Source organism: Protomyctophum parallelum, assembly GCF_964188405.1.
Source record: "Protomyctophum parallelum genome assembly, chromosome: 19".
NCBI classification, from domain to species: Eukaryota; Metazoa; Chordata; class Actinopteri; order Myctophiformes; family Myctophidae; genus Protomyctophum; species Protomyctophum parallelum.
The window spans coordinates 16,645,159-16,670,035 of record NC_139717.1 but is presented as its reverse complement, the minus strand read 5'-3'; the positions used below and the strand labels follow the sequence as shown (position 1 = coordinate 16,670,035).

Below are 24,877 nucleotides of genomic sequence, written 5' to 3'. Positions count from 1 at the left end.
ATCGTATTCCAACGGGGCAGGGGTGGAGCGGTGTTGACAGATGGGACAGCTAACAGCTGTTTCTGGGTCTTGCCAGCCTCCAGCACAAGTCAACAAGGTGAAGTTCACTGGAGGGGAGTGGGAGGGGGGGTTCACAGCCGTGACAAAGACCAGGGCAAAGCATGCGGACATTGGAGTGCACTGAAAGGCCGACCACTTGTCTTAGGGCATCATGATAAGGTTCAAACACTGGCCTGAATTCAGCTTATTGAGTCTCTGATAACTGAAAATGATAGTATGGAGCCAAAGTCTGCATTTCTGTAGTATACTGTATTCCAGTGGTGGAAAAAAAGTACTCAGTTGTTTTATTTCTATATTCAAGTTGTCAATAAATACTGCAATGTAGAAGTCCTGGAATTCAACATTTTCTTTAGTAAAAGTACACAAGTATTGGCATCAAAATGTACTTGAAGTACCAAAAGTACTCGTGTGCAGAATGCCCCGTTTCAAGTTTTCAAAATGTATAGTAATCTTTTGAAAATTGCAGATCTACAAGCTCACAATGTGACACATTGTGAGCTTGTAGATTGGCTTTATGAAGTCCACATCGCAAACAGTCTGTCATTTCTTGCTGTAGCTACAGGTTTTTCTTTTTTTTTTGGCTAGAGGCCATTGCTGCTCAGCTGTGTGGTTCTACCTAGGAAGTATCTATTTATCTAAGCTCTCATGTGTACGTGTGTCACGCTGCCGTGGAAACCCTCTGGGTTTGTTTGATTTTTCACTTCAGTACCTCTCTGGATCACCCCCCCCCCCCCCCCCCCCCCTCCTTGCCATGTGGTCACAGTGCGTTTCCACCTGTGAGCCCAGAGGAATATACCGGGTTGCGAATATTGTTTCCTCAGACGATAAAAAAAAACGCGGCTTGTAATTGGTTGTCAGTGTGGTAGGGAGCGCTGTGCTGTGTTCATTTGGACCGCATGCAAGTGGTAAGGTTATATGCCTAACCCCCAAACCTAACCCCTCAAAAACTATACCTAACCCTAACCTCACAAAAACTACTTCATTCATTGTCCAAGAAAGTAGTCTGCAGTTGGAAAAATTGTAAAAAAAAAGGTTGAAAAATAGAGGTAGGCAGCAGCGGGATTTGAACTTGTGAGGCGTGGATTCAAAGTCTAATGGTTAGTCCACTAGGCTAGCGAGGTGGCTGCCAGAATTGGGTTCTGTGGCTGTAATTAGAACGTGAGAGAGCCCCGCCCGCGAGGGCGTCCCGCTACTTGCTACTACTAGTAGTAGCCGGCGGGGTAAAACGACGCTCCTTAGGAAAGCGCCTCCTACGGACACCATATTGGCATACCGGTGGAATGGCCAGGTGTACCGCTGAGGTTGTAGAGTTCATTATATGACCGTCTGACCCAGGCCCAAGTCAAACTCCGCCTACTTTACCACACATGAGGAGGAATGCATGTATTTCTCGCGGTCGTAGATTTCCAAGAGGCACCAGCATCAAGGATCCTCCAGGTTTTTTGCTCAAACATCAGTGGTTTTCAATTTCAACCAGTGGTCCAGTTGGTCCCCAGCTAAATGATGGAGAGTTGGTAACAAATAGATCTCAATAGATTATATTTAACTATTTGTAAAATGAAACCACGTGTGGTTTTATTATATGCCCGCCTCAAGACTTAAATTATTGTTAATCATCTGCATTACTGGTTAATTTACAAGAAGTCTACACAATTAGAGCATGTAGAAGAATTGCTATTTTGATCAAGGTTTCCCTGTTTCTCTCCTTTTTGTACCACATCAATACAGCATGAAGTTGTGGACAAAATCCTAAACGAAAAATATTCTAAGTCTTGGGTCTGAGAGGCTACTGTAAATCTCATTAAATGGTGGTCCATGGCTCAAATGCAGACTAATGGACCTTGAAATGAAAAGGGTTGAAACCCCCTGTACTATATCGTGGAATTCCCACTACAGAACAGGGAAAAACAAAACGGAAATTGTTCACTGATGCAAAGGAAAACAGTATTTTATTTATTTGTTTTTATTGGCTTGTCCACATTTGTGGTGATCACAATGAACCCATTTGTCTCTTTAAACCTTTCTCAGTCCAAGTAACCCCAGCATCATCACACCGTGTGTGTGTGTGTATATTTGTGTGCATGTGCTCACTGTGCTGTGAGATGACGCCACTGGGATTTCTCTTCCTGATGTGATTACTGCTTCCCGTTTGGCTGCTGAGGAAGTGAAAGTTTCCTCTCTTGGCACATTAAATGTATATGCCTGTCTGTGTATGTCTGCAGGTGTGTCCGCAGGGGGGGGGGGGGGTGTGTGTGTGTGTGTGTGTGTGTGTGTGTGTGTGTGTGTGTAATTTGTCTCATGAGATGTAATATACTAGTGTGTGTCCTGTCCTGTCCACAAGTAAACTACACGTGTGTGTGTGTGTGTGCGCCCGCACATACACACACACACACACACACACACACACACACACACACACACACACACAAACACATGTATGCGCGCGCACGCATGCACTCCCAGTCGCGCACACACAGGGCGGCATTGGCTCAGGGCGGCTCATAGCGTCTGGATTTGGAGTGTCCTTAATTCCTTATTTGCAAAAATAATAATGACGTTTAGAAGATTTAGAACACATTCCTGGGGGTCTTTATGTGTGGTTTTAGATATTTTAGATTTTAGCAGTGAGCCCAGTGTTTCTGATGTCATCGACACTGGGCTCACTTCCTTCCTGGACTACAATTTCCATAATGCTTTGGTGCACTGCTCCTCCTTGTGGATAGGGGGAGGGCTGTCTTACTGAGACATGTAGTCCAGGAAGTATGTGAGACCAGTGTCCATGACATCAGAGACACTGGGCTCACTTATAAAACCTAAAATATCTAAATCCACATATTACACACATACAGACTCCCAGGAATGTGTTCTAAATCTTCTAAACATCATTAACATATATTTCTTTGTATAAAGGGTGACGTTTCCCTTTAAGCAAGACTCTGAACCCCTATTTGCTCCCGATGTGCAGGTTGGTGCCTGGCATGGTTTCCTCCGCCATCGGTGTATGAATGTGTGTGAGTGAATGGGTGAATGTAATGCATGTAAAGCACTTTGTGTAAAAGCACTATATAAATGCACCATTCCCGTTTACCATTTATTACACACACACACACACACACACACACACACACACACACACACACACACACACACACACACACACACACACACCTCTATACATGCACAAGCGCACACATGTCTCCGGCCCCCTTTATCCAATCATTCAGCATGACATTGCTGTACTGTGGAGAGTATAGAGTAGAGGGAGTTGGAGAGGGCAGTATGTATGAATGCAGTATGTATGAATCAGGTGTATTGTCCCGTAAAGATGGTGTTGGGGGTGTGCTCAGGAGATCTGAGCCCATAGGGCCCCAGGGGCTCCAGGCTGGGTGCTGATACTGCTGTAGGGCCTCCCTATGGGGCCTTTCAGAAAAGAGAAGGAACATTGATATTGTGTTGAAAGCATGGCATTAGCTATACTTTTTTCAACGTTCTTCTCGCAAAACAAGGTTCTTTCTCTTTCCATGCTTGCCTCTTGGCCTCTGTCCCTCTTTGTATGTTCCTCTTTGTCCTGCTGTATGTCTAATCCCTCCCTCCCTCTTTGTCAGGGCATGTCTGGCCATCTTGGCTATTATTGGTTATCGTGTGTGATTGATTGCCATCAGTTATTGGGCCTCTTCTTATGAGTCCTACTTAGTGTGTCTCTCTCCCTCTCTCTCTCTCTCAACCTCCCTTTCTCTCAGGCTCATAGATCTTTTACTCCTTCATTCATATCTCTCTGTTCTCTAAAACACCCTCTTGCTCTTTCTGTCTAAAAAACAAACAAACGCTCAAATGCGGCGGCATTCTGGACATATTTATTTGCAGGAAAGCCGTTGATACACCACAATTATGTCTGCATCTCGTGACCCCACTGAATGAAACGGGCGCTAGGCCTGTTACAATTATTACATAATCGCCTCATCGCAATCATTTGACGATTATGCAACAATAATTGCTATTATCTCAATCGTTTCCATGCTGAGAAATGTCCATACATTCTCAAAAATAGCAGAAATAGCTCACTTTGTGACGTGTTGTAAGCTTGCAGATCAACTATTTCCGCCCCGTACAAGTTTTTTCACAGAGCCTTAAAGATGGAGTGCCGTGATTTTTTTCCACACTTAAACATGATCATCAGGTGTATTTAGGTGTATATGAGGTATACATTTTTCAAAAAAGTGTACAGTATTTGTTAAAATGATGGTTTTATGTGGACACACCCACCAGTTCATTAGGTATGCGTGAGTTTAACCATAGCACCACCCACCTAATCCAGTCCCTCCGCCTCCTCCTTTAAGACCACCCACTTGTCCTAGTCCCTCCCCCTCCTTATAAAAGGACAGCCCATGGCTCTGCCCTTTTGTTTACAAAATGGCAAATTGGTGTCTAATGTAACAAAAACTCATGTTTTTGTGAATGTTAGAAGTGAACACTTCCAATATTTCTGAGATATCGTATAGGCACCATTATGCACTTATACTGCCACCATCCATGTATAGGCATATAATCCATGCATCCATACCATATCAGATCTGTTTTTTCAGATTTTTTATAATCATTTATTTATTTCCTCCAATTATATTGACCCTATTGTCGCAATCAGCTCAGCTCATCATCCAATTCGATCATAGTTTAACAGCAGAAACAATTAGTTTGATAGATCATTTAGCCTACAATATATTGTAGGCTATTGATTTCCTCCAGCTAAGCACCCTGGCATTAAAACTGTCCTTTATCTGACTGCGTTGAGTTTCAGCAAAAGTCGCCAGATTTAAAGAAACAAGCGGCCAGGTCCACAAAAATAAGTCACAGAAATTGCCGTGAATATTTATGAAAACGTTTCAACAACACCAATCCTTTTAACAACATATTAATCTGAGGGTCCTTCACATGAATCATTGGTCAAGTCAACCACATCTCCCCTGAAAGTTACTTATATGAAAACAAGCCCAAGTCGCTTGTAATAGCCAGACATGGCAACATGACATCCAGCGCGACACAACATACTTCTAATTCTTGACTTTACAGCCTCGTATAAGTATTAGGACCTACATACATACAGTATTGACTACAACAGCCAACAAGAATGCACACTGTGACACACTCTGTATCAAAGCCCGACCACTGTGATTATAAAAGAAACAACCTACTCCTTGAGAACAACAAGAGCAACTATACAGCAGAGCAGGTAGGCTATAAGACTGGTTTCTTGTGGTTTCCTTCCTGAGGACCCGACGTGAACATTTACTTGCTTCCAATCTAACGAAAAACAGTCTGCTCTGCTGTGAACTGGTAATGTGTGAAATGACTGTTTGAAAATCTGCCGCAGCCACACAGTTAGACACACACAGAGCAGCAAAAGCAAACTGGCTGCGCTGTTCAGTTCACACGTGTGTATGTGGCAGGCAGCTCCGCCCACAGAGGTTGTCGTATTTAAAAAATATGTATAGAGGGGGAGGTGCGTGTGTGCGTGCAATATTTTTACGTCACACTATCCGTGTTTACTTCATTGGCCCGTTTGACCGTCAAGGGTTCAGCCTCCAGGAAGAAACCCTAAATACAAAGTTATTACACCATTGGACATAAAAACGACTCCAGGGTGTCTAATGAAGTACTGTCACCCCATAGACACATGAAAAGCTGGAAAAATACAAAAATTGTGGCACTCCATCTTTAAAGGCAAACGGAAGTATAAATTATAACGTTCCAATGTTCAATGCAAAGAAACGCTAATCGCAATTATTTGTGTGACCATTAATGGTCAACTTAAATTAGTAATCATGACAGGCCAAGCAGGCACAGGTGTTAAACCCATCCCCTCTGCTCTGGTCTCTCCACCTTTCTCCAGCTCTCGCATCAACGGCCACCTTTTCTACCTTTCTGTCATCTTTCTCGGTCTCTCGTCTGTCGCCATCTCCTTCTTTACCTAATTTTATATCATTTATAACAAAGTGTGAATTGAACGGCCATTTCCATTTCTTGAAAGTATGTTGGGGGGATCATGTATCAAACACCACAAACTCACCAGTCTCTCAATGCACACATTCAGACAAATATACTGTCGATCAGTGCTTTTCAAACAGTGGTCCTTGAGGTGGTCCAAAGTGATGGAGGGTTCATAACCAAATGGACCCTTATAGATCTTTACCTCTTGAGAGTGTAAAATGGACCTGTCCCGTACGGGTCCATTTGGTTTCACTTTACACTCTCAGGAGTAAAATTATTGTTAAACATATACGTTTCTTAATTTATAAGAAGTCTACACAATTGGAGCATGTAGAAGAGTTGTTATTTCGATCAACGCCTGTTCTCTCTCCTAATGGACGGTACCAACATCTATTGTGGACAAAATCTCACCTAACGACAACACAATATTCAAAGTCTTGGGACTGAGAGGCTAAATGTCACCGAATGGTGGTCCGTGGCTCAAATACTGAATAAATAATGGCTCTTGAATGATATGAAAAGGGTTGAAAACCACTGCTGTAGATTGGAATGACTATGTTCAGGTGTAGACTGTGGTGACTGGCAGCCCGTCCGGTCGGCTGCCCGTGTTGGAACGCTGACCAAACCCTCCAAGTCCAGCCATTAAAACTAGATGGAATTTTTAAAACGTAAAATGTTTTGGAAACCCCCCCCCCCCCCCCCCCCCTCCCCATCCATTATGTCACCCTTTTCACCTCCTCACCTCTCTCAACCCCTTGTCATCTTGCTTACCTCCCCGTGGGGTACATTCCTGTTTTTACGACCACTACATGCACACACACACACACACACACACACACACACACACACACACAGTCACACACCTTCACGCGCGCCGCGCACACACACACACACACACACACACACACACACCACACAAACAAAGAAGCCAGTGACCCCGCTATAGGCTGGTGATCTTAGCCTTTGACCTTTTGTTCAGTTCATGGTGCTTTACACAGCATCTGGTTGAATGACAGTGGTTGTTTAAAACACACACACACACACACACACACACACACACACACACACACACACACACACACACACATTTAACGCTCCTCCACCCTCGGGTTTATTGTCTTCCACCCAGTCACGGTGCACACTGGGGCGGACGTGATTGTGCTCCGTTTTGGCCGTGTTCCCAAGGTGTTCCATGTGTGGAGAGACTGCACTTCACTGGCATGACAGTGAGCTGGTCATATATAGAAGGTCAGTGCAAGGGCACGTAATCATTTAAAGAAGTAACTAGACCCCCCCCCGGAAGCTCTCATGTGACTCACCTGGAGTCTAACTTCCTTGGATGGCATGTCGTTGGCATTGACTGAGGATTGACTGAATTATCCCATTTTGGACTGATGGCGATACAAAAAAAAAAGGCTTCTAAATCCTAATAGTTTTCTGAAAAACCCATGTTCCTATGTCAGTTGTGCTCAACCTTTTTCATGTAGAGGACCCCCAGAACTATCTCTATTGGGCCACGGACCCCCATCTCAAAATATATAGTTCCAGCGACCCCCCAGAAGCAAATATTTTAGTTAAAAATGTTCGCTCTGAAATATATATTCAAAGATTTGCACCACATTTTCACGACTTTTCAAAAATAGCAGACCTACAAGCTCATAGCGCACCACTGAGTGGCGCGCTGTGCGCTTGTAGATCTGCTATATTTTTTCAATAGCTAAAGTATGAGGTAACGCTTAAAACACCAAAAGGGCCCCCGCCCAAAATGGGTTAAGACTGCATTTAGATGGCCGAACTGGCGTTATGCACTTTTTTCATCTTCTCGGATGAACCGTCATTGGATTCCCGCGATCAACGAACGAGGTGTGCATGATCTCTGTCTGTTTTTGTGGCCTGCTGCTGACTGCCGTCATGTGCACGATGTGCAAATACCTTTCAGAGCTCGTAAAGATATATATACTGTATATAGGCCTATTGTATTCTCATGGGAAAATCTAAGAGTAGAAGGTTTTGTTGAACCGATTTTCAAATGATTTACTGACTGCAGAGCTGCCGTACGGCCATGTGTGCCCTCTGTGCTTACAATCAATCTTACGTCAAAGTTTTGATTTATGAAAAAGTTATGTTTTTCCATATGAGCCTTTCACATGTTTGTCTGACAATATTGGTGATATAGGAGGTGTCGATGCTATGAAAGGCTTTTGGATTTGTTGCTGTCGTATTCTTTAACAACAATCATATGATGGACTTGGAACACGTCTGAAAGCATTGCTACTATACACGTTGTCTCCAAGGTTCTGTCTCTACACGGGGCCCTGGCTCTGATCCATTACAGGAGACGGACGTACAAGCGGCACTTCAAAGCACCTGACCCCTCTCTCTGCCGGTCACACAATGAGGCCTTATTAGAAAGCTCTGTTGGAGAGAACAAAGGAGGGCTGGTGGAAGGAGGGAGGCAAGCAGGAAGAGAATGTGAAATATTTACAGTTGGACTCGGAGGCTCGGGGGACTTCATGGTCGGCCGCCGTGCGTGTGTTTAACTGGAAGTTAAAATGTTACACCGTGCCATTTTTTACATTTGCGGCAGTGGGAATATTCTCCCGTGACTGACTTGTCTTGTGTGAAATTGTGACTTTAATGTTGCAGAAGGAACACATTCAATGTTTCCAAACAAACTGTACATAATGTTTTAAACCGCAAGCTCTGCTGCACTTCCAAATTACTGTACGAGTGAATTTAACCACAATTGATCCTGTGCCGTGGGATCCTACAAAAAATTACTTTCACCTGTGGAGTAACTTCTATCGATGATGATGGTATTGTTCCGGATGTTTGTCTGTCCTGATGAAGTTCTAATCGACCGAAACGTCAACCTAATAAAGAGCAACATTTTGGTGCGGGACCTTTTCTTTGTTTTTCAAAGATACCCTTTTTAATGTATGCTCTATTGCAGGGGTTCTCAACGTTTTTGTCCCGGGGACCCCAGGAAATGCTTTGGCAATGTCTCGGGAGCCCCGCCCCGCCCCCTCCTGACCCCCAATATAAATTGACTGCTACAATAACCTTAATAATAGAGACAATACGCCATAAATAAATACTGAAACCAGATATAATCATTATGGAAGGTGTATGCATGTACTATGTGTACTATGTAAACTCTTCATTTCCATTTTCCAGCCATTCAGTTGAAAATAATTTGGGGACCTCCCAAAATAATTTGGCGACCCCCCCCCCCCCCCCCCCCCCCGAGGGGTCGTGACCCTAGGGTTGAGAACCCCTGCTCTATTGCCCTACGCACCTGTCACTAGCCTTCTGAGGTGTGCATCGGCCTTTTGCCTTTTTTCCGGATGTTACAATGCTGACTGTTTTTTGTTATAGTCAAACCTGCTCAGCAACTTACCTCTCTTTGTTTGTTTTTTGTCTTTTTATTTTCTTCCTCAGACGAACACGATGCAGTACAGAAGAAAACCTTCACGAAATGGATAAATGCACAGTTCTCCAAGGTAATCTAAAGCCTTTCACGGTTATTACTGTCATCCAGCATGGCTCTGTGGTTATTGTCTCCACCAGGCCGAAGGCATGGGGAGAGAGTATGTTTTGCACTCCGTCCGTCCGTCCGTGTGTCCGTCCGTCCGTCCGTTAGAAGCTAATCTCGGCCACCGTTAACCCGGTCGATGCCACATTTTGCACACACACTCCCTGGATGCCAACGATGAACCTCTGCCCCAAAATTTCCAGAACGGCCTGTTATAGCGCCACCAGGAGGCCGCTTTGTGCAAAACAAGTTTTTGCACAGTACACCTACAGATTTTGTCCAAAAATCCCGCAAATCGTTACACAGTATCTCCATAGTCATGTGCTCAAGACGGATGTGTCTGATATTTCATATTCCATCCTAATTGGCTAACATTGGCTTTCAAATTTTGCAGGATTGGCCTGTTTTGAACAAAAAACCTCAAATCATGAACGCAGCATGCAATTTCACGTGAAATCTTTCACGCACTTTCCTACTAGGCTGAGGAATATAGCCCACCCATTTCACATTGCCCTGTTATAGCGCCACCAACAGGTGGATTGTGCATGCGTGCCATCAACACGGATCTGCACCATTTCCCATATTCCATCCTGATTGGCAAAGATTGGAACAAACAAACAAAAAACATGTTTATATTACTCCTAAATATTCCTATCCTCCTGGTGGAGACCTGTGCCCAGAAGGGCACTTTTTCTAGTTACACACTGCACTGGTCCTGAGTATGATTTTGGTTTTCATGTTGTAAGCATGTCGATGACAACTCAAATTGACCTTGAACCTTATAGGCGAGCCATCTTTAAACGGTGCTGTCTGACATTACACACATCATGCTCTGTGTCTTGTCTGTGTTTAATGGCTGCCACAATTCTTTTCCAATGGGAGTCGTATGGTTTGACCAAACATTTGTCTTTGGCTGTGGTCTGCCCATCAAAGTAAAATGTTTGGTCAAACCATGTGACTCCCATTGGAAAAGCATTGTGGCGGCGTACGGACATGTACGTAGTTGGCCCCTGCCGTACCCTAGCCTAGGGGTCCGCATATGTTCGTAGATGGCAGAAACATAATTAAGTTGCAGTCTGACTGTCCATGTGAAGTTGGACATTCTCACGGGTGGGAGCCATGCTGTTGTTCGACCCTATACTATCTTGTTTTGAGGGGCCAACGTCTGGCTTTCAGACATGAAGTCATGTGGCAGCCAAGTCTATGGACGTTTAATGTTTATCTTATTCATGCCCACCAAAAAAACCCATCATACTACCCCATGATGTCATGTGGCAGCGAAGTCTATAGAGCACCGAAGTCTGACATCATTTTCACATCCTAACTGGGTCACGTTTTCCCCCCATTCTGGATTGAATTCCCTTTATATCTAGTCAAATAAGAACTGTTTTCCAAAAATAAAAACATGATCCCGGCGGTTTCACTCATACGGATATGAAGAATCGACTTACTGTGAGAAATCGCTAATGTGAGTGCCGCCAAATGAATTTGCACGAAACATATCAAATATGACTCGAGTGACTGACAGTGACTATCGTAAACGATACAGAGCCATCTCCCTGTCAATTTCACCGGTCCAGGGCAGTCTGTTTACTTCTGGACCATAATGCTTATATTATGAGACGATTTTTAAGATGATCCAATGTTCTCCATACAGAAATTACTTCCGGGAACCAGGGGATGAATGAGTGAAGTCAGGACTTATGTGCTCTTATGTTTGCTTTAAGCATGCTATTTTTTTGCACTACATGCAAACGGATGCTTCTTACATTTGCACACTTAGATGAAACGTCTCAGTTAACGTCACTCTGGAAAGTGTTACTCTGGAGATAATGGTTTTGGTGTTTTGAGGTGCTGCAGCTTTGATTACACCAGGGGAGAATACTTGGACGACATTCTGCTGAGGAGCAGAGGTGGTGGGATCTGAGTGCTGTCTATTTCAGACAGTCCTTAAAGTGTATTTTGTTGGTGCTATTTTGGATGAAAAGCCCTCCCCAGAGAACTCCGCTGTTGTCTTTGACATGGACTTCCCAGGCTCCGGCCGCTAGTCATCTGTTGCTCATCACAATGAGGAGGAGAACACACTAGCTGTCACTCATTTCACGGATCCACACCGCTGCTATGGATTGGGAATGTGCACAAATATTAGAATTTATTTCAAATTCTAAATATATATATTTAGTATTATGTTACATAAAGAGTACAATGTGCTTTCTGAAGTATTCCCATAGTGAGAGCTTCCGCTAGACCAATGGGGGGGAGGGGGTGCGCGTGCGTGTGCGCGCGCTTTCCCCTTTTTAACCCCCTACATTTATCTATCTTCCGTTACTCCCATGGACAAGCTATCTGCAGAAAAATGTTAAATATGTTAAAATTATTTCACTAATCGGTCTTATGTAAACATCATGTATGGGGTCTTTGGACAACACAACACTCCCTCACTGTGTGTTGCCATTTATCGCTGCTGCCCTTGCTCCTTCTGTTTCAGTCCTTTGATAGTTCCAAATCACTCGGTTGTTACAGGGGAGAGTGTACGCAAATGTAAACACTCAGATTGTGTGTGCGGACACTGGACAGGATCATTTACTTCTTTCAGTTTTGCCTGTCTCTGTCAAACATGGCATGCCACTGAACAACAGGTCCGTGATATGCTATATACTGCTTTTATTTAAAAGAAGAAATCATGTGTCAACTTTTGTTACTCTGAACAACTTTGTCAATGCATAAACGAAAGCAGACAATACATCTTCACTTGGTAATGACAGTATGCATTGTGATCTAATTGTTTAAGCAGGTAGCCACGCCACTTGTTTTTCATTTGTGATTTAAAAATAGTGCAACAACCTTTTTATGGTTAAAAATAAATATTATTTTAAAAGTTGCTGATTTTGAATACAGACGTGAGCCGATTATTTAAAAACATGCCTGTTATCTCTCTATTAGTGTCTGTGTTATCTTGAATTAATCTTCATATGTTTTTTTGTTTGTTTCCCCCCCAATAAGACGGGGAAGACATCCATCAGCGACATGTTTTCTGACCTGAGGGACGGACGCAAGCTGCTAGACCTGCTGGAGGGACTAACAGACAGCACCCTGGTAAGTGTGTGTGTGTGTGTGTGTGTGTGTGTGTGTTTGTGTTACATAATTATTCATAATCATCAGTAGGTTGGGATGCTTTTTCGGATTTTAACGATTCCGGTTTCTTAACGGCCATTTATACAGTAGGAATATGGACAGTAAACTGTGTTTATCCTACATGCGGTCTTGGTCAATGCGAAGTCGCTTTGAAGTTACACAAAGGCTTTGCCGTGACATTTTGGCTGCTTGCTTTCAAAGAAAGTCGAAGCATGGATAGCAGCCATAGCACCTGCGCAGGAGGAACCTCCCTCTCTGTGTGACCTGGCAACTCTGCTGATTGCCCGCTCTGCTCGCCTCCTCAACAAGTTTAATAAGAATTTGATCCTTTAGGTGGGAATATTCTGTATTTGGATATGATGGCCATATTAGTGTATATGTGTATATGTGGGACTGTCAGTCCAAGCAGCAAGCAAAAAGTCGTTTGAGGACCACTGCTATTGTAATCGTATAGCAGTCTGTGAAGTCCACTCAATGTTGAGGCTCTGGATCCCCAGATTCCCAACCCTAATCATCAGTAAGCATTGTATTGGCTTGTTGGCTAACGAGGCTCTATGTTTTCATCTGGCCCTAAATCCCAGTCCACACCAATGATCCGTGATGCAACGAGTTGCAACTTGCAACAGAATCCTGTGCGAGTGTGCGACGTGCACTGCAGCGATTCAGACCGCTGCGATGTCTAGTGCCACCGTTTCGCTGCATCGCAAATCAGTGGTGTGGACTGGGCTAAAGATTTTAGACCATACATGCATGAGCAACGGGATGATGGTGGCCCGCCCCACCATCACTTAATGCGGCCCTCAGGTTAATATCAAATATATTATTGATTTCAGCTGTTACAATTCCAAACATGACCCGCTTTAATTACTTCAGTCTATATATGTACTGTAGCCTAATGACTAGTATAAAAATGATATTGTATTATATCTTCAAAGTATTTGTATTTAGTTCATAAAGTTAACATATAAACTAAATTCATTTGAAATTAAATAAAAAGGTAACTTTTTTCAATTCAAATAGATCAGCTAGTTTTGCTACGGAAGTACTGTACTGTATATGCTCTATCAATCGTCAAATTTGCCCAACTCCTGATTTAGACCATGAATGAGACATTTTATATATTGATATTTTTTTAAATAAAAAGTAAGAATGGATAGTTTGGGAGTGATGAGTGGCATTACTATCATTGCCTTATGTGGCTTTATTGATTGTGAATGTGTGTGTGTACACACGCATGCACGCGCACACGCACACGGTACTACACACATTTTTCCGTCATTTGGTATCTGCGTTTAATCACTCTCACCTTTTACTGACCCTGTCATTCCCACCAACAGCGTATCTGCTTTCTAGCACCTGTAGCCTCACAGAGTGCCAGCCGTCTCATAATACGCACGCACGCACGCACGCACGCACGCACGCACGCACGCACGCACGCACGCACGCACGCACGCACGCACGCACGCACGCACGCACACACACACACACACACACACACACACTTACACTTACTTGCAGGACGACATACGGTATACAACTATACACACACCCCTATGATACTAATTCTATAAGTGGGTGCTAAAGTGTTATGTCTAGGACTCCAAAGGATTTTCATCCCGTGTTCAACGTGCCATTCTTTCTAGAAGTTTCCCCTGCGGAGGCTGGCGAAAGCTTAATGGCTCCGATGAATGCAGTGACGACTGGCACGCTTAACTGACAGCTTAGTTTGACCCGAGTGAAGCCAAGTTCATTCTTTAACCGCCGCTCGTTGCTATCCTTCTGCATACGAGTCATTTCCTTCCACAATGCAAAAGCTAAAATTGTCCTGTGGGGAAAGAAAAAAAAAGAAAAAGAAAAGAAAAGGCTTTTGGCTGACTATACTTGTGTGAAACCTTTTCTCTCCCCCAGACCAAAGAGCGAGGCTCCACCAGAGTGCACGCTCTGAACAACGTCAACAAAGTACTTCAAGTCCTGCATCAAAACAACGTGAGTGCACACTGATCACATCTCTGGGCCTGTTTGTTTCACCGTTTGTGCCTCATTTCATTCAGTCAGCAGTTGCTGTTAATCTTTACTTCATTTGTTTATTAACATTATGCTGGATCCAGCGCAGAGCTCATTTCCATCAAAGGAAACGACACGGAAATGCTTGAATGTGTGCCCTTGTCCTTGATTTTGCACACACGCACGCACGCATGTGCACACACACACACACACACACACACACACACACACACACACACACACTATCTCTCTCCTCTCTCTTCCGCTCTGTAATTGTATGATAGCCAATCAACATGCTTTGACCTTGGCAGTGGTAGAAAGATACAGGGCACAGGGTCTTTGCAAGGGGAACAGCATCGACCATGAGTCTATGACTCCTTTTCCACCGGTTGGTTCCCAATGGGAAAAGCTTCAGTTCTTTTTGGTTCTTAGTCCATGAGCCAGAGCTCCAATCCATCCTCTTCGATGTCTCCCTTTTGGCTGATACCTGTCCATTTAAACTCTAGACGGGCCTGCCCAAAAGATATTAGTGCAGCCGTGCCCGGCAGCTGGCGAAAACTAGAGTTCTCACAGGCCCGAAAATTAAGGCCTGGCCCTACCTGGGCCCTCATCAAACCCTCAACCCTGTACACAAGACACTGCGCCTGCAGCCACCCTTAGATCTCCACATATGGAGTTGGCCTGTTCTGACATTCAATATGTTGATCTGACCTCATCAAACCCTGTACACTCAAGACATGCTCCATATATGGCCAGTACGGAATTCATTCCATATGTTGATTTGACCCCCCATGCCAAAGTGCCAGCGCTCGCCCAGCAGTCTGCTGTCACCCAGGCGGATGCAATTCATAATTAACGTTCCAATTTTGGAGTTCTGGCTCATGGACTAAGAACCAAAAATAACTGAACCGGTTCCCATTGGGAATCAACCGGTGGAAAAGGGGTCTGTTTGCGTGACCTACGCTTTCCCACAAGGGCCAGTGGATGACCAACCACCAGGGTTTGAACCATGAAATGCATGCTTGTGTATTTTTAGCCTGTGTGTGTGTTTAGATGCGCTGTGTGGACCTCTCGCCGCAGATTAATGGGTGTTGTTGCAGTCGCATCACCTCCTTAGCTGCTTCCGCAAGTTCAAGTGTGTGAATGTCAAGTGATGGTTGCCCATTGACACCACACGTTTCTTCTTTTGTTTCCCCAGGATGTGTGGGAAGCTTTTGAATCCATTATTTTTTAGCTTGGGAGTTAGGGCGGCGGTGGCTCAAGGGTAGAGTGGCTGGATGGAAACAGCAAGGTTGCCAGCTCGAACCCGGGCTCCCCTAGAGAGTTGGTGTCGAAGTGTCCTTGAGCAAGACACTGAACCCCTAATTGCTCCTGATGTGCTGGTTGGTGCCTTGCATGGTTTCCGCCTCCATCGGTGTATGAATGTGTTGGTGAATGTAATGCACAATCTATGTAAAGCACCTTGGTTAAAGGCGCTATATAAATGCACCATTTGTGTGTGAGAGATGATGGCGTACAGGTTTCTGTTTTTGTGTGTGTGTGTGTGTGTGTGTGAGATGATTGCATGCTAGGTGTTTGTGTGTGTGTGTGTGTGTGTGTGTGTGTGGGCGTGTGGGCGTGTAGGACAGGTTGGTTGGTTATGTGTGTGTGTGTGTATTATATATATATATACCGTATATATGCGGTTTGTTTGTGTGTGTGTTGTTTGTATTTATCACATTATAAAAGTTGGACTGTGTACGTACACACGCGCGCACACACACACACATACAATTACCAATTAGTAATTGAAAATGTGTAGGACACATTGCTGTGAGGTGCTGATGCCATGGACATTTAAAGTGCATCTCACATCAACCCTTCTGAAACAGGAATGTATAAACATGTTCATTTTTTAGAATAGATTGGTATTTGCAAAACATTGCTCCATCTATGGCTCCTTCTAATTGTCTCTCTCTCTCTCTCTCTCTCTCTCTCAGGTGGATTTGGTGAACATAGGGGGAACCGACATTGTGGACGGAAACCACAAATTGACCCTGGGCCTCATTTGGAGTATTATCCTTCACTGGCAGGTGAAAACACATTACACACACGGACGCAAGCACGCACACACACACCAAGACTCATTGCCGTTTGCCTTGCCTGTGTGTGCACCTGCTGCCCAAATAGGGTCTGATGAAAGGTGTGTGTGTGTGTGTCAAACATACTGCGTTTATCCATGGCCATTGAAAGGGCTGAACTGTTCATAGTTTGAAACTGGAGAGTTGGTGAACATTTACAATTGAAGCCCTCTCATGAAAGGAGAAAGGGTTCGCATCATAATGGGGCAGGGGTCTTCAACGGGTCCTCAGAGTTACTACAGGGGGGCTGCCAATCGTTTGTGTGTTAACATTGTGTATTGAAAATACTATCCATCTATGCTATCGAAAATCAGATCTGCAATCTCACAATTTTCGTCAAAGAGGGAAGTGTAGAGGGGGGGGAAAGAGCAGACCAAGTACAGAGCCAAAAGTAAAGTTTACTAAGTATTGCAATTTGAGGGTTAAATAGCTGAAATAAACAATTTAAAAAAATGACACAATGCAATCCAATGCATATGAAAAGGTTTAATCTGCAAACACAATTTCATACAATACGTAGTAGCTTCATCGGCCTGAAAAACGGCATCAGTATATCAATTATCCATTTATAAATTTGTCTATTTTCGGATTATTTGCTATATTTTTTCGATTTTCATTAAAACTTGACTGAACGATTGAGTCGATGTGAGCTAAACATTTGCACAGTTAATGAGTCTTGGTTCACTCTGCACTGGTGGTTGAGTGTGCCGCGCTACGAGCTTGTTTTTTTTTATCGTGAAAATGTGCCCCAAATGTTCGTTCAGAGCAAATGTTTTGAACTCAAATCTTTGCTTCTGGGGAGGTCCCTGGAAAAACATATCTTCAGATGGGGGCCGGCCGCCAATTACATATAATTTTTGGCCTAAATTGGTTAAGCTGCGTTCAGACCTGAATATATATATATATATATTCGCCTCGGTTCGTCCCATTTGTACTGCGTCAGGTCGCGCCACGCCCCGTTCGCGCAATTCTCGTCTTTGCATTGACGTTGTATGTAATCGCGCCGCTCTAACCATTCAAGTCTGAACGCACCTTTAGTGTGCTTAACCTTATGTTTACAACATCTCTGATTCCACTCTAGCCCTCTGTAGCCTCCTCGGCTTCCTGTCTCTCTGCAGTCTACACTTATACTATGGTATCTAATAAGGCAATATTTACCTTAAAGAAGTCTTCTCACCAGGGGACTGTATTCAGCTAGACTTTTCAAATCACTCCGCGAGGTAAACTTTGGCAAAACAAAATAGACACCATGATCTTTCGTTAAATATGTTATGTTTACCTACCTGAAGCGAGCTTCAAGTCTCTGCAAGTTTATGTTCCATACTGTACTGAAACGAATGGAATCCAGCAGCTTCCTAAACGAAATAAACCACAGCAGTATGCATTATAACATGACAGTAATGTGCCGAATGCAGATACCCTGTATACACTTTCTTCTACTGGATTTTGGTTTGTTAACTGTTGGGGGAGAAAGCAATCTTACACTTTAAACTACCGTAATCCTCTGGGGACCCCCCCCAAAAAAATAATCTGGCGGTCCCAACCCCTAGTTTGGGAAACAGTGACCGTCCTAGCCCATGGTACTTTTTTGAGGGGCGCTAGCCCCTCCAATGACAGACTTTCGGAATGACTTCATATGGCAGCTAAATCTATGGACTTTTAACGTAACCTTTCTGCGTCGCTCCATTCTGCTCCAACACGTGTGCTAGAACTGGAAGATAATTCTGATCCATACGTGACAATCGCTTTGAAAGCTACAGGCTCTGGTGTAGAACGAGCGCTGTGCACAGTTGTCCCATAGGCAGGTGGTGTTTTTACACCGGCTCCTACAAGCTGTGGAAAGCTTTTTTAAATTTTCTTTCGGTCATGTGATCGACGAGGTCTCCGGAGAACCCCGAAACCTCCCCGAAGACCATAGGTTAGCCAACAGCGCCCTCCAGCGTAAAAAACAAACAAACAAAAGAAAGAAAAACTCCTGGAACTTGTTATTGTGTGAGCGAGTTAACCCATGTTGGGGCGGGAACCCCTTTTGGTGTTTCAAGCATTCTGTTATACTTTAGCTATTGAAAAATAGCAGATCTACATGCTCATAGCGCGCCACCGAGTGGCGCGCTATGAGCTTGTAGGTCTGCTATTTTAGAAAAATCGTAAAAATGCGGCACAAATCTTTGAATAGGTATATATTCTTTCAGAGCGAACGTTTTTTTTTTCAGGCCTAAATGGGTTAAACAAACATTACCAGGCAGCCCTCACTTCACACAAGTGTGATTTCCCCCCCCCCTTCACCTTGAATAAGGTGTGTATTTAGGTAGCCATTTCTTAACACCTGTGCATTCTGTCTGTCTGTCCGTCCTCCGTGTCTCCAGGTGAAGGACATCATGAAGAACATCATGTCCAACCTGAAGCAGACCAACAGTGAGAAGATCCTGCTTAGCTGGGTGCGTCAGTGCAGCCGCTCCTACCCACAGGTCAACGTGCTCAACTTCACCACCAGCTGGGCGGACGGCCTGGCCTTCAACGCCATCTTACACCGCTTCAGGTCTGTGCGTGTGTGTGTGTGTGTGTGTGTTCACTGTATCACTGAATATGTATTTGGCCCCCCCCTATGGAAATATTTCTGTGCCTGGGATCCCCATACAACAGTGGTTTTCAACCAGCGGTCCTTGAGGGGGATCCAAGTGGTCCCCAGCTAAATGACGGAGAGTTGGTAACCAAAGGGACCCTTATATAGATCTTTAACTTTTGAGAGTGTAAAATGAAACCATATGGACGTAAGGGTCCATTCGGTTTCTTTTTACTCTCTCAAGAGTTAAATTATAGTTAAACATCTGCATTACTTAATTTACAAGACGTTTACACATTTGGAGAGAATGCAGATTTTAATTTTTTAACGATTGCCTGTAATCTCTCCTAATGGTACCAATATCAATACAAAATCTAATCCAACGCAATGCTAAATCTCGTCAAAAACGGTGGTCCGTGGCTCAAATCCACTACCAATACAAGATTTGTGTTGTTAACTAATCCGTCAGTTCCATCTTTGGCCAGCAGGTTGGGGAAGGCGGCTTTGACGTTTCCCAGCCCGCTCTGGGGGACCTGGGAAGAGATCCATGCAGTGTCACTGGGGAAAGGTCACGCTGGCCATTGACGGGGTCAGCGCACGGCCTGGCGTGTGTACACAGCCCCGCGTCCCTCTGTTTACGCCTGTCATGTCACCGCTCCCTCGGCCGCGCTGTTATGTGTGTCTTTGTCACCCCCTCGTCTTAACATACACACGCTCACACGCGTGTGCACACACCTCCACACACACACACACACACACACACACACACACACACACACACACTTATATACAGGCCTGTAGGCAGTGTGAGAGGCCAGTGTTGGTTTTGACCTGGTCTAGGGTGCATCACTGAACACACACACACACACACACACACACACACACACACATTCCACACTAACTGGCCTCTCAGTGCGAGCCCCTCCTCCTCCCCGCACCAGCAGTGGACAGCAACCTTCTGCTGTCAGTCCATAAAGCATAGTCGAGCTGGTTTTCAACGACCAAATGAAGCACGCATTCCTGCCTGGCGATCTCACTTTTACAGGCAACTGCAGGGGAACTACAGAACATGCATGCAGTAGCACTGCATCTATGTACTGCAGACTGGTTCAGGGTCACTCTTCTGAGTAAGCACGCCATGACTTCAGATGTAGCCTGGGAGCTGAGTCAGAATGAAACCCCAATGGAAACAAGCTTCCAGGGGGGGGGGTTGTGTTATCCTTTTAGCACTGTTTTTATTTAACTTACATTACTGTGCTGCTGTACCGTTTTCAAACTTGTTTCTGAAGCAATCAGTCAAATCAGTTAAATCCTGGACCCGATGTGGTTACAATGCAAGACTCCAACTTTCTCATAATGTTCCCATCCTGGCCAGTGGCCGGTCATATTCCTCCCTCGTTTAAAGTTGACTTGATGCATATCAAGAACTGGAGCTCTCTAACGAAAACATTACCGGTCATGATTGACTCTTCTCCGACATCTCAGGGTCACTGCCTATAGCGACTCTTCAAGTGTGTGACGAAGTGATCATTAACTCAGCTGACGATCAGACGATCAACTGCAACTTAAAAGAGGCCTGGCTGGATGCACATTCAGCTGACTCCACTCTCTGTGCGTGTGTGTGTATGTTTGTGTGTGTGTGTGTGTGTGCCTTCCTTCAGGCCCAATGTTTTCAGTTGGGACCATGTGGTCAGCCTGAGCCCTGTGGAGAGACTGGAGCACGCCTTCACCGTAGCCAAAGAGCAGCTGGCCATTGAGAGGCTACTAGACCCAGAAGGTACTGCCATTTCAACATCAGAACAGGCAATGCTTAATTTATCCCTGAGTTGCTTGCAGCTGTCGACATCAGGATAACGATTTTCATCATTATTATTGTGACCTATTGTGATTTCCCGTCAGTCAGTTGTTTGGTTGGTCGTCACATCATCGGGGATGGAGATCCCTGATGTCATCATATTAAGCCCATATATGGAGATCCCTGATGTTGTCAATATTGGCCAGCAACTTTATCTGACCTCAAACCCTTACATCTCCGTATATGGACTCGGCGCTGACCCGTTCTGACATTCCATATGTTGATCCTTCCCCAGCCATCCTTCCTCTTCGATGTCTCCCTTTTGACTGATACCTGTCCATTCAAACTAGATGTCATTAGTGCAGCCGCGCTCGGCAGCCGGCGAAAACTATCTGGGCCCTCATCAAACGCTGTACACTCAAGACACTGCCCACGCTGCCACCCTTAGATCTGTTCTGACATTCCATATTTTGATCAGATCAAACCCTGTACACTCAAGACACACTCCATATGGCCAGTACATAATTCATTATCATTATTATTATGTTTTCATTATAATTAGTTTAAGCTCATTTGGTAGTGTTAAGGAAGGTCACTCGTTAAGCCCTTCTGTTTTTTTTTTCAACCTTTTGGCTTTGCGCCACGTTGTGAAGAAAATAAATCGTGCCACAGCTGATGGGTTCAGCGTGTCACGCGATCAGCTCCAGTCAAACACGACTATGGATTCCACGTAGAAAGTGGTTATAGGCTCACTGTGCATTCCAGAATAAGGAGGACCCGAGACACTTTCACTCCTTCCTTACAAAACATCCTCCTCCTCCCGTCTCAGACATTGCGGTGCAGCTGCCAGATAAGAAGTCCATCATCATGTATGTGACGTCGCTGTTCGCCGTCCTGCCCAAAGACGTCACCATGGAGTCGATCAGAGAGGTGGAGACGCTGCCGCGCAGGTACAAGGTGGAGGCCGACGACTCTGGCTCAGGCCTCAGCGCTCAGGTAAAGTACACAATGGATCAGCGTGTCCTGGATTTCCCTGCTATAGACTAGGGCCGTGTGAAATGGACAACATAGAATAATCACAATCATTTTTTTTCCGGCGACACCGCCATCTGGTGACTGAATTGATACTCGAAGAACGCCACCATCCACTCCAATGTTAACCGTCTTATTTTGAAAGCCGTTTCTCTCGGAAACGGAGAAACGGAAAGTGAATAATCACTATGTACTGTCTGTAACAGGTCCTGCACATTTTATTTAATTCACCCAAAGCATACATTTTGTAATCATATCATTTATACAAATGAGCCGCAAATCAAGCTTGTTTTGATCAAAAAGTAGCCTGTAAGAAGAACCGGAGAAAATAAAAAAAACTGGTCCCATAGACAGCTGACTTTACACTTCCGTTTTTTCCCTGTTTACTTCATCGCAATGGAACCGTGTTCTAGGCGCTAGTAGAACAGAATTGTTAACTGTAATCAATATATATATATATATATATATGTTTTTTTAAAGCGCCAAAAAACAATCTCGTCGACGAGAGCCCAAGTAAGTAAAGGCGTCAAAAGACGGATCTGGAATGAGTTAATGTGCAGGTTAGATGAGTCTTCCATGTCGCCCCTCCCGATAATCAGATTCAAGGCTGACCAGAACTTGTACACCAAATATTTGACAGTATTGTCCGATTCATTCTTTTTTCATTTTCTTTTTTCTCCTTTCTAAATGTGTGCTTTAGTGTGCCCCCTTGCTAGCGCCTAGCGCTACTCATGAAAACAAATGGGGAATGTACTGACTCACCCCTCTGACATGGGTGGCGGGGTGGAATGCTAATGGCTTTGTGGCAGATGATGTGTGGATTCTCTTCAGCGCTGTCATTGGCCTGCATCCTCCCTCCTTGACGTTTATATCACGGTTTCCCCCAAATAGAGGGTCGGGCCCATTTGTGGGTCGCCGATTTTTCTTTTATGGGTCCCTTATTTTTTGTTTCCTACATTTAGGTTTTAATTGTTATTTGAAAAGATTTACAAAACACAGTCGCAAAAATAGCTCAAATTGTCATGAATTGAAAACAAAATTCAAATATTTTTTCAGTAATTTCATCGAAGGACTTCCATAAATTAGAAAACGTATGTTTAACATGTAGTGAAAAAAGCCGATCTACAAGCTCACAACGTGGCGTGAAGCGACACGTTGTGAGCTTGTAGATCGGCTATTTTCACCAGTTTGGGTCCCGGGCAAACTGGTTTACATCTTTAGAAGAAATGTCCGTCACATGCCGTACAGTTGTACATATTTGCGCTGATCAGACATGTGGCATCTGTGTCGCACGTCAGAATGTTGCCGCTCATCTGCTCGGTGAACGTTTGATTTGAATCTTTTCACGATGTTTCATGATCTCCGAACAGCTTTACTTAAAGGGACACTTCACCCCTTTTGCAATCAGATCTTATTTTAATGATGTTTGGGAGACACAAATCACTTTCCTGGGGGTTTTTATGTGTTTTTAGATGTTTTAGTATTTCCAAGTGTACATGATGCATGATGATCATACCTGGCACCTGGGCTACATGTTGTCTCAGTAAGACAGCCTTCCCCTATCCACAAGGACTCAAGGAGGAGCATTGCACCAAACCATTATGGGAATTGTAGTCCATGAAGGAAGTGAGCCCAGTGTCCATGGCGCGTCATTCCAAAACCTATCCGGGTTGTGCAAGGCCGTGCTGTGATTTGCTAGTCGCTGTGATTGACAGCCTAACCCTAACCTCAGTAAAACTATGCTTGCCCGGGGGCGTGGTTATAGGCACAACCCAGCTTGGATTTGGAATGTCGTGTCCATGACATCATGGACACTTGGAAATATTAAAACATCTAAAAACACATATTACCCACATAAAAAAATCCGGGGAAGTGTTTCTTCTCTCCCAAACATTAAAATAAGATCTGGTTGCAAAACGGGTGTCCCTTTTAAAACTTGTCATATTATTTTGGACATAATTACAGTTGGTAGGCTCATAGCGTGCCACTGAGTTGCGCGCTATGAGCTTGTAGGTCTGCTTCTGTGGTGGTACTTGGTATCCCCTGATTTAACTCGAGGAAATCCCCACAGATAGAAGCCATGCTTATCCGTCAGGCAGCTCATCGCTGAGGTGTTTTTTTTAATTCAACCAGAGTTGTTTCCCAGGTGGAAGTTAGTCGGAATGTCCCAAAACCTCCTTTATTTTTTATTGCCCTGTGGGCAAGTGCTTCCCACGCCTTTTTGGAAGGAGAGCTGGAAAAGACTAGCCTTCAAGTTTTCGCCCCCATTCTGTGATTGGCCACGAATGAGGATTTTACTTTCCTGGCACACTTCCTCTCCCCATAGGAAGTGATGCGTAATGCTGCTGGTAGGGCCGAGAGAGAGGAGAAATAAAGGCCGTCTTTGTGTCGGATTGTGTGTTGCTTTCCCTTCTACGACCACTTTGAGGTATTCTTACTTTACTTGAGTATTTCCAAATTTACTTACTACTCCACTACATCTCAGAGGCATATTTTGTACTTTTACTCCACTACATTTATTTGAAAACTTTAGTTACTAGACTAGTTACTTTGCAAAACTTACAGTATATTAAACACTTCAGCACTATAGACATTTTGGCCATTTGAAAATAGCCAATCTACAAGTCACAACGAGTCGCAACGCATTG

The 24,877-nt window shown here is 44.3% G+C and overlaps 1 protein-coding gene across 1 annotated transcript in view; it reads left to right on the top strand.

The window, feature by feature from the left end:
* The window catches only part of utrn (utrophin), a 285,060-nt gene that overhangs the window by 4,275 nt on the left and 255,908 nt on the right, over positions 1–24,877 (top strand). The window contains 7 exon segments of the mRNA XM_083790820.1: positions 9,487–9,548; positions 12,584–12,676; positions 14,624–14,701; positions 16,699–16,791; positions 19,206–19,378; positions 21,064–21,179; positions 22,027–22,193. Of these exon segments, the coding sequence (XP_083646946.1) occupies positions 9,487–9,548; positions 12,584–12,676; positions 14,624–14,701; positions 16,699–16,791; positions 19,206–19,378; positions 21,064–21,179; positions 22,027–22,193 (782 nt within the window).